The 18,671-nt window shown below is 43.2% G+C and overlaps 1 protein-coding gene across 1 annotated transcript in view; it reads left to right on the top strand.

Annotated features, from left to right (window-relative positions):
• Positions 1–18,671, top strand: part of MUSK (muscle associated receptor tyrosine kinase) — a 951,534-nt gene that overhangs the window by 152,301 nt on the left and 780,562 nt on the right. The window contains exon 2 of the mRNA XM_069630906.1: positions 2,302–2,428. Coding sequence (XP_069487007.1) covers positions 2,302–2,428 — 127 coding nt within the window. The remainder of the gene's footprint in view (positions 1–2,301; positions 2,429–18,671) is intronic.

Below are 18,671 nucleotides of genomic sequence, written 5' to 3'. Positions count from 1 at the left end.
GCTTTTACAAAAGGAATAGTAGCCCCCTTGTATTCCATGTCGAACAAATGACATTCATCAAAATTGCCACCATATTGTAGTAGACTATGGAGAGATCCCTGTGACTTTACAATTACAATAGTATCCTTGCAGAAGTCAATCACAGTTGAGTCAGAGGATGACCTCTCTCAGTGAATGTAGGTTAGGCAGGGCCGTGGCGTGGCAGTGGAGGTTACTCTTTTTATGGATACTTTAGCTTGGGGTCTGAAGATTAAATGTGTAGTTGCTCATGGTGATTAAAGTGAACTGTGGTGAGGTGAATTACCAACTTTTGTATGCCCATATACGCCTTGCAAACGTATGTGAGAATCGTCCTTCCTCTGACATATCTCCGTACAGAGCGATGTGACCGAGTCTCTCAAACACTACATTTCTGCTGCACTGCCACAGTGAAGAGAGTAAACAACACACATGCATTGCTGCAGTACCACAGAAAAGGAGGTGCACACACATTGTCGGCTGCACTGCCACAGTGAAGAGAGTAAACAACACACATTCATTGCTGCAGTACCACAGAAAAGGAGGTGCACACACATTGTCGGCTGCACTCCCACAGTGAAGAGAGTAAACAACACACATTCATTGCTGCAGTACCACAGAAAAGGAGGTACACACACATTGTCGGCTGCACTCCCACAGTGAAGAGAGTAAACAACACACATTCATTGCTGCAGTACCACAGAAAAGGAGGTGCACACACATTGTCGGCTGCACTCCTCAATGGGAGAGATCACACACTTAATTGTGTATGCATTCCAGCAGGGAAGGAAGTGGTCAAATAATGTTTGCCACACTCCTGCAGAGAAGTGGGTGCACGCACTTCTGCCACACTTCCACAGGGAGGTGACACACGAACAGCTGTTTCCACACTCGGACAGGTAAGAGGACACACATCTCATATTTGCTGCATTTCCGCAGAGAAGGGAGTGCGCACACACCATTGTTGCCACACTCGCACAGGGAATGGGACACACACACGTTTTTACTGAACTCCAGCAGGTAAGGAGAGGGTAATCATAGTGTCATTGTAACACAGAGCAAAATGTGTTACTTGACACACTTCCACAGGGAAGGGGGGACACACATAATAGGGCCACACTCCAGTAGGGAAGTGGGCACACTCATACAATTCATATTTCTCTAAGGAGCCATACGCCCAAATGGAGACAGTAGTTTCTTAATTAACCCACTCCTAACTCTGAGCAGATTACTGCAGACGCTTTGCAAACATCATTACCCTTTCTCAGCAAGACATACTACACTGTTGCCAGAGGGGACAGTCACTGCAACATTGTTATAACTGCACTTGAACAGATGCTCTTGATCAATAGGCACTCTCTTCTTGGGTGTTGCCACTGGCTTTTCTCGGTTTTGCACTGACACTGGGATTAGCATCACCAGGTATTAGATGCAATAGGTGCAGAGGAGTAACGCTGCTATAGAGTTACCTCAGCCAGTGCACCAGATGGAAGCCGGTCTCATCATGCTGAAGTTTCCAATTATCCTTCCATTATCCTTCCAGATACCTGCAACAGCAGTCTTCTCATACTTGCTGTCGCTGGTTGTGGGCCGTAAGGAGCAGTGCTCGAGGAGTGGAAAGTGTTATGGTTCAAGATGAGAGAACAGGACCATGCCACTGAGTCAAAGGGTGGACGAGTTTGTTCCCCTTAGTTGCTGACAAGACCTGCAGCTTCCCACTTTTGTCAGGTCCTGTTATGCACTGTGACCCAGGCCCATCAAGATGATGGATTTGGAAATGACCAATAAAGTGAATGGATGATAGATTGTGGTACCTCTTCCCTGATTTATATGATTGCACATATTGCACTCCCACAACAGGAATCCAGTGTATCTTTTTTTAGTCTTCATTATATTTGGAAACATAACAGTCCCTATGTATAGGGTTTCTAGTTAGACATGCAAATGGACTGCCTTCGAGCTAGAAGAAGTCAGAGAGCCTCCTGAAAGTCTTGGTATGTCTTAATGGATTCATGGAATAGGATACCTGCTGTTTAAATGTCAACAATCACTTGACTTGTTATCCTTCAACAGAAAAAACACTACTCCAAACTAGATTGCACACAGTTGAAAATGTCTTGTTAGGTGGTTTTTATTTAGAAGTAGTTTGTTTAAGTTTTCCTGCCACCGATCTACCAAAGGTTTGTCATGTCAGCTCTTCTGAGAAATGTTTGCAATCATGTTCAATAATATTTCATTTTTCAATATGTGTCCAAATGCGCCTCTTGTGTTGTCTCCCTGTAGCCCCCTTGATCACCACTCCTCTTGAAACACTGGATGCATTAGTGGAGGAGGTGGCCACCTTCATGTGTGTTGTGGATTCCTACCCAGAGCCGGAGATTACCTGGACACGAAATAACATTCCTATCAGGTATGGAGAAGGCGTGTTTTACCGGATGGTCTACATCCAGGCAATGTACAACGCGTGTGATTGTGCATGTGTTTGAATGATTGGCTTCTTCCATTCTATCATCTGGTGTGCTATTTCTTTCTGATTTTAAACTGCTGGTGAGAGTAAAACATGTTCCTCTGAATTATGCTACTATGTGATGCCATCTAAATATCATAATCTTATTTATATCCGCCATGTATTACGCAGTGTGGAATCCTGTTAGCTTAACATTATCATGCTCACTTTAACTGCTCTGTTGCAGGCTGGCTGATGACGGGACCATCCCTATTTCTAGTTCTCTTCATCCATTTTAGATTTTGCACAAATGTGCTAAAACTATTACAAAGCAGTGTACAAAAAGGCAGGTTGCATTCAATGTACTCTCTACATGTTCATGGCTTTGCACTTTGTTGCTAGTTGTGTTATTGCCTGCTTTACATGTCACTCTGACAAAAATAGCCATTTTATCCCTTAAAGACATATTTTTATTTCTTAAAGAACGTTATTTTACTCATTGTCACATTAAAGTGGCATATAGCAAGCTAATCATTTGGAGAAGTGGAATGAAGTGTTTACTTTGCTTCTTAATGTGACAGCTCTGAGATGTAACAATAGGGGGGAAATTGCTCAGTGGAGTAGGCTAAAAAGCAAGCATTGCAAAGCCAACAGATGTGGCTTCAGTATAGGAATTAATATAGCTGTACTTGCATTTCTCTGAGTTGTGACTTCGAATGTTTGTGCTTTTTGACATTTTTATGAAGTTTAGTTCTTGTGATTAATTTGTATACAACAATGTTGAATACGCTAATTCAGAGTGTAAAATCAATGTTCTATTACTGCCACTTGTTTGATACCAACAGAAGAATTACCACCAAATTTACCGCATGGGCAATTTTCGCGTGTCAAGATGAACTGGATGACAACTCAGTTTTTGCATCCCAAAAAATCAGCAGTTTTTCTGAAGTGAGATCAAAGCTCACAGTCAATCCATCAAGATCCTGATGGCGTTCTCTTTATGCACCACTCGCAATCTGGCAGTAAATCGACGGGACCAAGTGGCACTAACGGCGAACTAGTTTCGTGGTAATTGTGTGGGAAAAACTGCAGACTTAACTTCATACTCGTAATGAGGCTCAATGTATTTTGGGAAATAAAATGTGCATTACATACATGTTGAGGAACTGTAGCTGTAGTTGTCTAGGCTAAGTAAAATATGTAATGTAACATGTATCATGCTATGAAACAAGTGCTTGCATTGTTTGTGTTTGGACTTTCCCCATCTAAATTTGCTGAACTCCTCTTCGGTTTATAAGCATTTCAATAATAGGTTTTACATATTTCTGTCTGCTAGGGTAAGCACTGCAAAGAAAAGGGGGTTGGACTCTGGCTGCCTCTTCCTCTGAGACACTAACAGGTGTCGCGCTAGCATACATGAGACCAAGTCTACGCTAGTAAGACTTGTGATTTTTTTGTAATGGAACCCAACAACAATTTTTCACGGGTGCTTAAGAATTTTTATTTGACACTTAGATGTGTTTCCAGCTATATAACAACGCAGATGTAGATGGTGGGTTGTTCTATAGCTTTCCTCAGGACTGTGAAATCGGGTAGTCTTGTGTGTGTTTCTCTGACCAAGCTGTGGATGAGGAACAAGAAAAAAGGGGGGGACATGTGCTGTTTAAAAGGGTTCTATAGAATAAGAAACTAAAAAAGCATGATGCTAAGCTCAGACATACCTGTCTTCAACAGTATATTGTCTCAGGGCAGGATGGTGCGTGGGGAATGGCGAATCCGAGTATGCCAGACCAGGTGGTGATTGTTCTCTGGAGGTTGCAGGAGAAGTCTCCGCTGCAATATATAGGACACAGCGTGTGTTAGATGCAAGTGTCCTACTTGTGTCATGAAATTGACACTGTTCACGTGAGAAATTAAGGTGCTGTTTGCCTATTATTGGCCGGTACGGAGTGTAGTTAGCTGTGCGTGGACACATGTCTCATGTTATAATATATAGACAATGTATCCTAAAAGGGATGTCAATAGACTGTTATAGTCACTTGTAACGCCCCGAAGGAGAGGGCGAGATGCTTACCTTCTCGTACTCGGGAGAGCTCCTGAAGTGAGCTGTGTCGCTGACCGTGTTCCGCGCATGCGTGGTGTCACGTCGGTGAGGCGGGCAACCAGAAAAGGTGAACCCAAATGGTTTGCGCATGTGTGAGTAAATAGTGGTGGAGTTACCGCGCATGTGTGGGAAAAGAAAGTGTACGTGCGTTCATGGCTGGGATACTGTTGCTATGTCGCATCAGAGATGGGCGTTTACTGTCTGCCCAGTGGAATTGTCCCGTGATTTGCAATGTATACAGGGGGGCTGTGTAGTCCATGTGTTTTTCAACAGTACAGTCTGCATTTCATACATTTTGAGATTGAATTTCAGTAATACAGAGCACGTACATGTGTATTTTGATTCATACAAACATGCGGACATTAACATACATAGACTTTTGCATCTCATTCTATTCTATCTAACATGATAATTGGTTAATGAGGAAAGTGGGGGAGTATACTGGTGGGAGGTAATTAAGGTGTATTTAGAAGAAAAGGTTCCACTCTATGCAGATATTTAATCCATTCTTCACCGTATCTAATCTGTGGATCCATTTCTGTTCCAATTTTCTCAGGGCTAGGTCTCTGTCACCTCCTCGTTCCTTTTCATCTATAGTTTGGATGATCGCCCATTGAAAGTCTGTGTATTTATGTTTAAGTTTGCTGAAGTGGGCCACTAAAGGTTTGTCCTCAACAACGTTTTTTAAGCATGATCTGTGTTCGCAAATACGTTGCCTCACCTCTCTTTTACTTTTGCCGATGTATAATAGATCACAGGGGCACCGTATTACGTAAATACTCCACTTGGTACGGCAGTTGGTGAAGGTTTTGTACTTCCATTCTAGGCCATTAAGCGAGATGGTTTTTTGGTCCTTTGTCAGATTGCAGACTGAGCAGTTGCCACATCTGTGATGTCCGATGACAGGGGGGAGATCCCATAGGTTGGTCTGATTGGATTTTTTTGTGGAGCCTGGGTATGTGTGTACTAGGCGATCCTTTATGTTGTTACTTCTTTTAAATGCGAATCTAGGCTTTTCGGGGCTAAAATCTTCTGTTTGTAGAAGTTTCCAATTTGATAGCACCGATTTTCGAATGCAATTGCTTATTGGGGTAAAGGTGGTGACACATGTCATTTTTTCAGCGTGTTCCACTCTCGGTCTCTTGGTAAGACATGTTTCCCTACTCATATGCCTTGCTGTCCTGCGTGCTCTACGTATAATATTCGGTGGGTACCCTCTTGCTTTTAGGCGAAATTCTAGGTCCTTTCCGTTTTTGTCATATTCTGGTAGGGTGGTACAATTTCTCCGTATCCTGAGGAATTGGCCGAAAGGGAGGTTTTCTCTGAGTGATTGTGGATGAAAGCTTTCAAAGTTCAACAGTGTGTTTCTGTCTGTTGGTTTTCTGTAGAGGGTAGTGACGAGATTGCCTTCTTCTGTAGTTTGAATGTTGAGATCCAGGAAAGGTATACTGTCGTTGTTTGAATTCATGGTGAATTTGATGCACGGGTCTACGGTGTTGAGCCAGGTGTGGAAAGATTCTAATTCCGGAGGAGTGCCTCTCCAGACGGTGAAAACATCGTCGATGTATCTGACCCAGCCGATTAGGTTTTGTTTATATACGTTGTCTACGTTGTAAATGTGCTTGCTTTCCAAATTGTCCATGTACAGGTTTGCTATATCCGGAGCGAATGTTGACCCCATACTGGTTCCTCTTATTTGTTGAAAGTATTTGCCTTGGCACATGAAAAAGTTTTCTGTGAGAGCTATCCGTATACATTCTAGAATGAAGGATGTCGGTGTTGATTGATCTCGTCTGTTGTCTAGGTAGGTCCTTAGTATTTCCAAGCATTCTCTTTGTGGAAGGCTGGTATATAGGGCTTCTACGTCGAAAGTGACCAAGATGTCATTTTGTTCTGTTCTGATACTGGCGAGATGATGTATCATAGCTGTAGTATCTTGTATGTATGATTTCATTTTCTGGACAAAGGGTCGTAGGAAGATGTCTGTATATATTGATAAAGGTTCAAGAAGTGAGCCTATTCCGGACACTATCGGTCTCCCCGGTGGTACTGTGGTATTCTTGTGTATTTTGGGGATGCAGTAGAAGGCCGGGGTGATCGGGTGTTCTGTTGTGAGGAACATTTTTTCATCATTGTCGATCCAGCCCTGGGATTCTGCAAAAAGCATAAGACTCTTGATTTCATCCATTAGACGTGTTGTTGGATTATGATCTAATTTTTTGTAGAACCGTCCGTCTTGAAGATGTTTCTGTAGTTCATTGTCGTAGAGATTGTTACCCCAGAGCACAATGCCCCCTCCTTTGTCTGCTGGTTTGATACAAAATGTTTTTTGGTTTTCTAGATGTTGTAGTGCCAGTCTTTCCTGTTTTGTGAGATTGTCCCTTTTATGATTTTTGGTTTTGAAAAAGGTGTCCATGTCTCTTAGGATTTTATTTTCAAATGCCAGTATTTCTGGGCAGATCATTGATGTTGCAGGGGTAAACGTAGATTTCGGTTTTAGGCCCGTTGTGGTCATGTCTTTGGGTTCGTTTTGTTTGGAATTTCGGAAGAAGTATTTTAAGCGTACCGTTCTGAAAAACTTTCTTAATTCTACTTCTGTAGTAAATCGATCTGCTCTGTTTGTAGGTACAAAGCTCAGTCCTTTGCTGAGAATGTTCACATCCTCAGGGGTGAGGGTATAGTTGCTCAAATTAAAGATTGGTATTACCATTGTTGCTGTGGTGGTTGTTGTGGGGTCCATTGGCGTGTTCTCATCCCGTGGTGCCCTTGTTGGCGTGTTCTGCCTCGTTTCCCACGTCCTTGAAAAAACTGACCTCGTTGTTGTCCTGTGCCCGATGTCGACGGGCCGCTAGCAGAAGAGTCTGATCCACTGCTGTTGGAGGAATTCGAAAAAGATACGTATTTTTTGGGAAACCGTTGTTGAGTGCCTCCTCTGGTGTTGTTGCCTGTGTTTTGTTGTTGGTAGAATCCTGGAACAAGGTAAGGGTACGTTTTTTCCTCTTGGTAGTTCTGGATGTCTTTTTTCAGTTTCCAAATTTTCTTATCCAGAGTGAATTCTTTAAATTTCTTTATTTCTTCTTCTATCTTTTCCAATTGTGTTTTGATATCTGGTATGACTGAGTCTGCAATGATTTTTTCTTCGAGATCCTTGAGTTCTTCTGTTTGTTTTTTCGCTTCCTCTTCAGCTGTTTCTATTATCAGTATAATCCAATCTCTAGAGCATTTGTTTCCTACGCCACTGAATTTAGCCTGAAACCTGGGGTTGTCCAAAAATACCCTCGGTATGTTTTTAATTTGCAGGCCTTCTGGTATGACTCCGTTTTTAAGATACTCTAGCATGAGCAATCCATGTGATTCTGTGCGAACCAGTTTTTTCTTTTTTTGCAACAGAGTGTCTAAGTCTGAGGTAGAGGTTGTTTTTGCTGCTGGTGTTGTTTGTGGTGTTTGTCCCAGCAGTGAAGGTTTTTCTAAAAGTTTCCGATATAGATCATCTGGGAATGACACAATATTTACATTCTCCATTGGTTATTTTGCTAGTCTTTTTTCCACCAACCGTTGGGTTGTCCGACTAAGGTTTATAAGGAAGAGAAAGGGGGGATCCTCTTTGTATTTTATAGAGGGGCCTGAGTCTGGAGGACGAATTTACACTGCAAAGAAAATATAAACAAAACCTAATCGGCTGGGTCAGATACATCGACGATGTTTTCACCGTCTGGAGAGGCACTCCTCCGGAATTAGAATCTTTCCACACCTGGCTCAACACCGTAGACCCGTGCATCAAATTCACCATGAATTCAAACAACGACAGTATACCTTTCCTGGATCTCAACATTCAAACTACAGAAGAAGGCAATCTCGTCACTACCCTCTACAGAAAACCAACAGACAAAAACACACTGTTAAACTTTGAAAGCTTTCATCCACAATCACTCAGAGAAAACCTCCCTTTCGGCCAATTCCTCAGGATACGGAGAAATTGTACCACCCTACCAGAATATGACAAAAACGGAAAGGACCTAGAATTTCGCCTAAAAGCAGGAGGGTACCCACCGAATATTATACGTAGAGCACGCAGGACAGCAAGGCATATGAGTAGGGAAACATGTCTTACCAAGAGACCGAGAGTGGAACACGCTGAAAAAATGACATGTGTCACCACCTTTACCCCAATAAGCAATTGCATTCGAAAATCGGTGCTATCAAATTGGAAACTTCTACAAACAGAAGATTTTAGCCCCGAAAAGCCTAGATTCGCATTTAAAAGAAGTAACAACATAAAGGATCGCCTAGTACACACATACCCAGGCTCCACAAAAAAATCCAATCAGACCAACCTATGGGATCTCCCCCCTGTCATCGGACATCACAGATGTGGCAACTGCTCAGTCTGCAATCTGACAAAGGACCAAAAAACCATCTCGCTTAATGGCCTAGAATGGAAGTACAAAACCTTCACCAACTGCCGTACCAAGTGGAGTATTTACGTAATACGGTGCCCCTGTGATCTATTATACATCGGCAAAAGTAAAAGAGAGGTGAGGCAACGTATTTGCGAACACAGATCATGCTTAAAAAACGTTGTTGAGGACAAACCTTTAGTGGCCCACTTCAGCAAACTTAAACATAAATACACAGACTTTCAATGGGCGATCATCCAAACCATAGATGAAAAGGAACGAGGAGGTGACAGAGACCTAGCCCTGAGAAAATTGGAACAGAAATGGATCCACAGATTAGATACGGTGAAGAATGGATTAAATATCTGCATAGAGTGGAACCTTTTCTTCTAAATACACCTTAATTACCTCCCACCAGTATACTCCCCCACTTTCCTCATTAACCAATTATCATGTTAGATAGAATAGAATGAGATGCAAAAGTCTATGTATGTTAATGTCCGCATGTTTGTATGAATCAAAATACACATGTACGTGCTCTGTATTACTGAAATTCAATCTCAAAATGTATGAAATGCAGACTGTACTGTTGAAAAACACATGGACTACACAGCCCCCCTGTATACATTGCAAATCACGGGACAATTCCACTGGGCAGACAGTAAACGCCCATCTCTGACGCGACATAGCAACAGTATCCCAGCCATGAACGCACGTACACTTTCTTTTCCCACACATGCGCGGTAACTCCACCACTATTTACTCACGCATGCGCAAACCATTTGGGTTCACCTTTTCTGGTTGCCCGCCTCACCGACGTGACACCACGCATGCGCGGAACACGGTCAGCGACACAGCTCACTTCAGGAGCTCTCCCCAGTACGAGAAGGTAAGCATCTCGCCCTCTCCTTCGGGGCGTTACAAGTGACTATAACAGTCTATTGACATCCCTTTTAGGATACATTGTCTATATATTATAACATGAGACATGTGTCCACGCACAGCTAACTACACTCTGTACCGGCCAATAATAGGCAAACAGCACCTTAATTTCTCACGTGCACAGTGTCAATTTCATGACACAAGTAGGACACTTGCATCTAACACACGCTGTGTCCTATATATTGCAGCGGAGACTTCTCCTGCAACCTCCAGAGAACAATCACCACCTGGTCTGGCATACTCGGATTCGCCATTCCCCATGCACCATCCTGCCCTGAGACAATATACTGTTGAAGATAGGTATGTCTGAGCTTAGCATCATGCTTTTTTAGTTTCTTATTCTATAGAACCCTTTTAAACAGCACATGTCCCCCCCTTTTTTCTTGTTCCTCATCCACAGCTTGGTCAGAGAAACACACACAAGACTACCCGATTTCACAGTCCTGAGGAAAGCTATAGAACAACCCACCATCTACATCTGCGTTGTTATATAGCTGGAAACACATCTAAGTGTCAAATAAAAATTCTTAAGCACCCGTGAAAAATTGTTGTTGGGTTCCATTACAAAAAAATCACAAGTCTTACTAGCGTAGACTTGGTCTCATGTATGCTAGCGCGACACCTGTTAGTGTCTCAGAGGAAGAGGCAGCCAGAGTCCAACCCCCTTTTCTTTGCAGTGTAAATTCGTCCTCCAGACTCAGGCCCCTCTATAAAATACAAAGAGGATCCCCCCTTTCCCTTCCTTATAAACCATGCTAGGGTAAGCATCCTAGGTTGTTTAAAACTATAGGACCTAGTTGAAAAGATTCTGCATTAATGTGGGGTGTGGCAAACAGCTCCAATGTCATACATGTTCTATACCTACCAGCTGTTGGTCGTGGTTTGTACCCTGGTGAGTCTGCTAGCCCAGGAGGTGCGGAAATGGATCATTAACATGCATCCATAGACACACATGTACACTTTTCTGCTTTGCACATTCTTATGACAAACCTACTTGGCGACATGGCAGTATTTTAAAAGTAAGATTACATGCAGCAGAGACATGCGGGCATGGAATACTGAAAATCAGCATCCATGTACCTTCCTTTAAATGCCCATTAGAATTGTTATTATTTTTAACTGTGTTACCATTATACAGTTACCTCTGGGCACCTCTAGCTTTATTAGCTCCAAAGATATTAGTCTGAGGAAGTATAATAGGAATCAAGGGGACTGCTAGGCCAAAAGCCTTGCTTAAATAGAATGGGTATATTTTCAAAATGAAGCCCCATGGAAAAACTCTATGGGCATTTTGGTCGTTATATTATATCAGGTAGCAGTGCTCCAGAAACTTAAATTTTGGGCAGGCATGCATATAAAGAAGAACCTCCATCCCCAAAATAATGTTACTGTGATATGAACGTAGTTTACGTTATTCTCAATCTCGTTTTTATAATTTGGAAGTTCTGAAATGTGTCTATGATGAAGATGAGCTAGTCTTCAGATAAATCACTGTGCTGTTCCGCCTGGTACATTTTACAACGGTTGGCTTGGGTACAGGGTGGCCTTTGCTCTCCCATTGGACAATATTCCCACTTCATTCACACCCAGAGGAGAACTCCTAAAGACTTGGCTGAACGCAAGGCAGAGCAATGGAGGCTGGGCAGCGTTGGGTGGTGGCGAATAAGGTAAAGTAAGGTATTTCCAGCCAGAGTCTTTTGTTCATAAGGTGGCAGGTTATGGAAGAGCAAATGCATCATGGGAGCTCAGTCATAGGGAAGAAGAGTTATAGCATTTTTGGGACTTTGCCTCCCCCAGAGGGAAGGTATTTTGAGAAAGAGACGCTCTCTTTGGATACCAACAGAGGAGCAGGAAATCACCAATCACTGGAAGAATTTACCTACAAATGGAGAGTGAGTGTCCCACTCAGTTGTTTTGTTGTTGAAACTATTGATCTTATCCCCGATTCATTTCCCTCCACCCCCTCGTCACTGTTTGAAAATGGGGCAGATCAGAAAATGGAGGTGTAAAAGCGATGCACCTTGTTTTACGCTTCCATTTCCCACTCTTCCCCATGTAAAATGAAGGTGATTCAAGACTGTCCCCATCGTCAGGTTCCCACACACTTCTCAACAGCAAACACAATCCACGTGGCTCACCCGTCCAAACCTCAAACATGACTCGCAAGCCACCTACGGGATATCTAAAACCAGCACCAGAGGAGAAAACATGAATGGGCAGTCACCAACCTAGGCCCAGCGTACCTAGACTTTAAGGACATCACATACCTTAACCCACAGCACACACATGGATGTTTGGAAAGTCGTGATAACCAACCCCAGGCCCCATAACGATCTTCTCTGAGGTGAACACACAATTACTAGATTATAATTCACAAATAAATCCATGAAGGTGTTTTTCACACATCCAAAAGTGCCATTGCTGCTAAGAGGCCATGAACATGGCACAGATTGCGTTTTACACATACCTTGTTACATAGCCTGATATGCAATAGCATAATGGAGCGCAGCATGACATGGTTTCATTATATTCCTACCACACTTTATATGGGGCAGTTTTGATTGCTATTGACCATAAGCATTCCTTGACTATTGGTTGTGGCCTGGCTGTTCCTTGCCTCTAATGCTCTGTCCCTGGAGTTCCACATCTCCCACCAAGAGATCACATCTTGTATTAATACTCCGGTACAAATGTGGCGGGGTACTAATAGCAATAGAGCCCTTGGATGGGGGCCTTACCGGTTGGGTAATGCCCCCGGGGTTACGTCAAAGCCCTTGCTTCGTTCTGGCTTCTAACTATCGCCATGGGGGGATTACATTAACGGTAATGCCCCCCCGCCCCCGGGTTCTATTGCTTTAATATTTAATTCACATTGTACCACTACAACACTAGGTAGCATGGTACTGCTTCCTTGAGTATTCTAGATGATATTGGTTTAATACTGAAAATCCACTTCTAGTCTTCCTAGTTCCCAGTAACAAACTTCTCCCTACTCTCGCGCTGTAGTTTGCAATTCTAGATAATGCCCATTCCCTTTGCACCGGTTTACATCGTATGGCGCAAACAAAGCCATTTATTGAGTACATGATTAAAATACTTGGTTTGAAGTGTCTTTCCACTGAACTTTACAATGTGTTCACTTTTCCACTTTATGAAAATCCAATAACAAATGGCTTCATCTCCTTCCCAATCCTTTTACAAACTGAGAGCGTCTCATGTAGCCCTGTTAACACCCCATTATATTCTTCATCTGAAGGAACGGGGGTCAGGTCATGTCTGCTACATGACGTCCAACAAAACAGCGACGTTCCAAGCAAGTAAACAAACGTTGCAACACTTGGCCCACATCAGGACTAGTTATTCCCAGTTGTCAGTTACGTGGCTTGTTCTTGTGCTTCGCATGGTTGTTTTCTCTATAATACGATAATCTAGGCCGGAAGGAAATAGAAAGTATCTATATATCATTTTACCACTCTGAAAAGTATTTGACGTGTTGTCATTTACATTTCTTTTTTGACTGTGTCATCAGAAAAAGCACTTAAGAATGGAGGGTTGGCCTTGCATAATCCACTCTCAGGAGACCGGCGTCAGGGAGTTTGTGGTTTAGAGAGGCACGAATGCATGGTTATGTGGTGAGTGAAGAGGGGAGGGAGAGATGAGGGTGATGTGTGCGCTGCACTCGCAGGTAGGTAACAATAGGTATGTAAAGATGCAGGAACCAACGGACAGGATTACTTAACTTCTTTTCTATTTCTCCTCCCTCTTGATCCCTCCTTCTTCTCCTACAGTGTCCCTTCTAGGACACAACATCTTCCCCTCTCTTATCTGTCCAGTTCTATTATCCGCCACCCATCTGCGAGATAGGCAGATCACTCTCCTTAAACGTAGTTGGGGTACCGGCAGGTTAGGTGTCACTGCTGACCCACCTTCATCTGACTCTCATCTTTCTTCCGACTCTTCTTCTTTTTCCATCATGCTTCCTTCTCCTTTTCCTTCTTGCTTCTGTGCTTGATCCTCTGAAACGGTGGAAATGCGACACATTTCAAGTGTCCTCTTTGTTTTCAAGGGCCACGGTGTCCATGAATCTTTTCTGCACCACCATAGTTTCTGTGCTAGTCAAACATTGAAAACCACACTCTTCAAGTAACCCAATGCTTGTTATGTCTCCCTCTCTCTGTCGTATCTTGTAATTTCCACTCTCCTCACGTCCTTCTACACTGTGTCTCTCACGTAACCTAATGTATTTGCCTTGTAACGTCCTGTAACCAAGTATGTATGCCTCTGTAACCAAGTTTGCTTCCCCATGTAACCCGCAAGCCTCAATGTAACAGCACCACAATGCCTCCTGGCTTTTGTGCGTTCTATAAATACGAATAAATAAATAAATAAACACATGTATCGGGGATCTGCCTTTCTTGTCTGTCTTTGCTGCATCACCTCATTTCCAACCCCAAATTAATTTTATTGGCACCCTTCTGCATTGATCTGTGTATGCTTTTGCTGCTTCCTTCCCCTTATTGTCTCTTTCTCTGATTCTTTCAACTCCCACCTTTGTGGCTATTATCCTGCTCGATGGCCTTATTCTGAGAGGCAGGGCCACCATGGGTTTGGCGTATGTGGCCCTTGTTGTTTCGTGGGGTGTCTCAGTTCCTTGCAGTGCACCTGCTGTAGAGGTACATTGTCAATTTCCACTTTCTGGTCCGTTCTCTTGATTGTTCACATAAACCTCTCTGCTTTTCCATTGGCCTTGGGTCACAGGAGTGTTATCTTCTGGTGCAGAAAACCAAACCAACCTGGCAAAATCATGACCATGAAATGGTGGGCCATTATCTGATCTGATGATCTCCAGAAAGATCAATTTACTAAATAGACTGCCACTGTGTGCCACACTGCCTCCGGCAGGTCCTTCATCATCAATGGCATTGGCGTGTTGGCTTTCGCAGTCATTTGGGATGCCTTGCAATGTTCATTCACTGACTGCACCATTTCATAAATACCTGTGAACCAGGCATGATGGCATAGTAGTCGTTTGGTGTTGACCACTCGTTGGTGCCCCTTGTGTGCCACTTCAATGGCAGCTTTCTACAATGCCACTGGGATGACCACCCTTATTCCTTTCATGAGCAGTGAATCGGCCGATTGGACAGTTCTGCATGCACCGTCAGTAGTCGTTTCATGTCTTCTTTGTGGACCCCTGGCAGTCATTTACTGTGCCGTTCATAGCTCCTTCAATGGTCGTCCGTTGTGAATGTGATCACTGATTGTATGGTATGGTCATTCCTGGAGGCTGCAGAGACATCTTTCACAGACACGGTCGGTGACAGCACATTTTCTGCCAGATAACTAATGTATGCATCCCCCACTGCACTTTCAGTCACAATTCTAATGTAATGTAATCAGTCGGGCTGAGGTCTTTACCCAGATGGTGTATGATGGTATTGTCATATTCCTGGAGCCTCATTCCCCAGCATTCTCGTCGGGGAGGCATGTGCCTGAAGGGTTCTGAACAGTGAAAGTAGAGGTTTCTGACTAGTGAAAGTAGTGCATGGTGATCCATGACTAGCGTAAAGTGCTTGCCAATGAGAACATGGTGGAAGTGTTTGCATGCCCACACAGCCACAACGCTCTCCTTCTCAGGCTGCAAGTATGCTACTTCCATCTTGGAGAGTGCTCTGCTGGAATACACCACTATGCCATGCGTCCAGTGTGAATTGGGCCAAAATGGCACCATGCCACACTGGGCTGCTACCAAACATAACCTCTGTGTGTTTCTTTGGGACAAAGGACACCAGATGATGGGCATTAGTGAGGGTGTGATTGATGGCTTCGAACAACGCATCTTGTCAAGGGTGTGTCCATTGGAAAGTGGCTTCCACCTTCAAGAGTTGTTGAAGCTTTTTAGTTGTAGTAGAATTGTCCTTGATGTAATTAAAGCAATACCCCTCCATGACCAAAAAAGATTGGAGTTCAGCTTGGGTCCCAGGCGGCGGGAGTTGCTTGATGGTGAGCACCTTAACATGATCCGGGATTATCCGGCCTTTGGAAAAGATGTCGCCGTAAAACATTAGGCCCAGTTTGTTGATCTCACATTTGTCCAGTTTAGAGTCCATCACACCTCCATGTGTGCCTGACACACCTTTATTGGTGTCTGCTCATGCTCTGCCTGGGTGCGCCCAAATATTAGTATGACTTTGCTGTAGTTAAAGAATTGGTGAAATGGGAGTAAGATGTGCCTGATGGTGTCGTGAAAGAGTTCAGCTGCTGACAAGATTCCAAAATTGAGATGTTTGTACCTTCATAATCCCTCATGGGTGGCAACCGTTGTGATCTCTCTGGAGGACGGATGGAGGGGAAGCTGATGATATCCCTGGTTGAGGTCTAATTTGGTGAACGTGGTGGTATTGTTCAGTCTGATGATCATGTTATTCGGACCTGGATGTCGTTCGCATTCTATGGGGATGTTGGTAAAACGCATGTGGACAAAGCGTCTAATGTTCCCCCTTATTTGGATACGATCACAACTGGTGAGACCCAGGGCGTGGGACCATCACGTGTTCAATGATGTCAGCCGCGAGGAGTAGCACAATTCCTCTTTTACAATGTGTTGCGGGTGAAATCTGACGCACTGCAGATGTTGCGGCACCAGGCAAACTGCTTCATTGATGTGTAGGACAACAGGGGAACCCTTGAGCTCCCCCAACCCCATCACTGTTTTCGGGAATGTTTTTTGGATGGTCTCTTTGGACATCGGACATGGAGGCAGTGACAGCAGCCTCTATGTATCCATGTGGCATGTGATTTCTATGCGGCCCAGACACTTGGCTGTCTTGAAACAGAGTAAACATCTGCAAAGCGCAGGTGTCTAGGAACGCGGAACACCACACATAGGCTACTGTCACCATGAGGAAGAATATATGAGAATTGTCCCACACACAGAAGTGGTACTTGGGCACCTCAATGGATGTTACGAGTGGTGGATGGAGATTACTTTTGTTTCACTTTGAAAAGCCAAAATTGGCGTTCATCTATAATATATACAGTAGCACCTGTATCAATCACAAATTAGACAGCTTGTGCCAGCATGTGGAGTGTCATTTTGGGAGATGTTACTTCATCCACATCCTCTGTCATAAGGTGAGCATATTCATCCTTTTGATCTTGGATTTGAAATTGTTCAAAAGCTGTACTGTAACCCTTTTCTTGAAGCTCTTCGGTCTACAGGTGAAGTATTCATTTCTGCTTTGGTCTGTGGGATATATTTTGGGGTTATACCTAATGTTGTGGTATTTTATGGTGGTAGTATCCCTTGTCGTAATTCATTGGGATGTTTATTTTTACATTTGTGAGACTAACTTCAGAATATTGCCTGACAACTGTTTTTTACCAGGGTACTTCTTCTAACAAAATACTGGACTTGGTACACTCCGGAGGGTAACTAATACTTTCCCACCTCATATCATTTTATTTACAATGCTGCTGTATGCCCTTGTAGCTGATTTGCAAAATCATAAATAACAAATTGAAACACCACGCATGCATTCAGTTTCTAACTAAATAGTTCACAGCGGTTATTTCCCTTTGTAATATTTCTAGTCGCACAAAAATACACCAGGACACAATTGACTTTGTAATGTTAATTTATTGTATCAGCTAAATGCACAATTTACACGTGGCAACAGTTATGTGCATGCAGGTTTAACAGAGTGAATGTATTACAATGAGCAATGCTACTTTTCAAAAATAGAACAGGCTCTGCCCGACCTTACCACTTGTCCTTGGAAGCATGGAATTTGGCAAAAGTTGCACTTTGAAGAAAATAAGAGAACGTAGCAATGGCAACAGTTAATTCCAAAGTTGCATGCCCTTTTCACCTCGATAGCAGCTAAAGTGGAATGAACTATTTTCCTGACTAACTGACCGACAGGCAATCCAATCCCCTCATTTTACTTATATTTACCTAGAAGTTGGCAATATTTCTGTCTCAACTGAACAGGGAACCCCCTAATGGTCAGCCACAGATAAGAACTGCAACAATATCAGGAAGCCTGCCGGCACTGGACTCTGTCCCACAATTCACCGTCCCTCTCAGCACAGTGTTCTAGGACGTCTGCCTGCCAGCTCGTCTCAGCCCAGCACTTGAGGATGTCTGACCCAGCTACACCCACTCAAGTCCTTTTGTTACTCCTTTCTGCCACTCAAAGAAAATACCTCCCATCTAGATTCACCCACATTATCCGATCATCTCAGTGATTTTCCCCATTGAAAATAACTGCTCTGCTGACAACACATGTTACATCTCTTCCTTTCGCTTCTTGAGTCTACAATACTTCTTTGCAGCATAGCAGAATTTCATGTTTTCACCATCAGGCATGAATCTAGCTTGTCCACAAAGAAGGGACGGACACCTTCCATCCCTGGATGAGTTGACTCTCAATAACCTTATCAGGTTTCAATCCATATTAGAAGTAATTAGTTCTCTTTTATGTAATTATATTCTAAATCATCAATCCACAATTCCTCGTATGGTTTTTTCAAGTATCCTTATTTATTCCCGACCAGTCAGTGCCACAAAATTATAGCCAATGCATTTCAGACCTCCGTCCATCATCAGGGCTGTTCACTACTATTGATAAATCAGTGAAAAACCCACCATTATAATTCATTCCCAATTATTCACCATTAAGCGAAATCCGCAAAGAATAAAATATAAATTACACATATCAGATTATAGTTGTAATCCAAAGTGAGATTCAAATAGAGCAAA

Source organism: Ambystoma mexicanum, chromosome 6q (genome assembly GCF_040938575.1).
Source record: "Ambystoma mexicanum isolate Mex_15411 chromosome 6q, UKY_AmexF1_1, whole genome shotgun sequence".
Classification (NCBI taxonomy): Eukaryota; Metazoa; Chordata; class Amphibia; order Caudata; family Ambystomatidae; genus Ambystoma; species Ambystoma mexicanum.
This window is presented reverse-complemented; position numbering and strand designations above follow the sequence as displayed.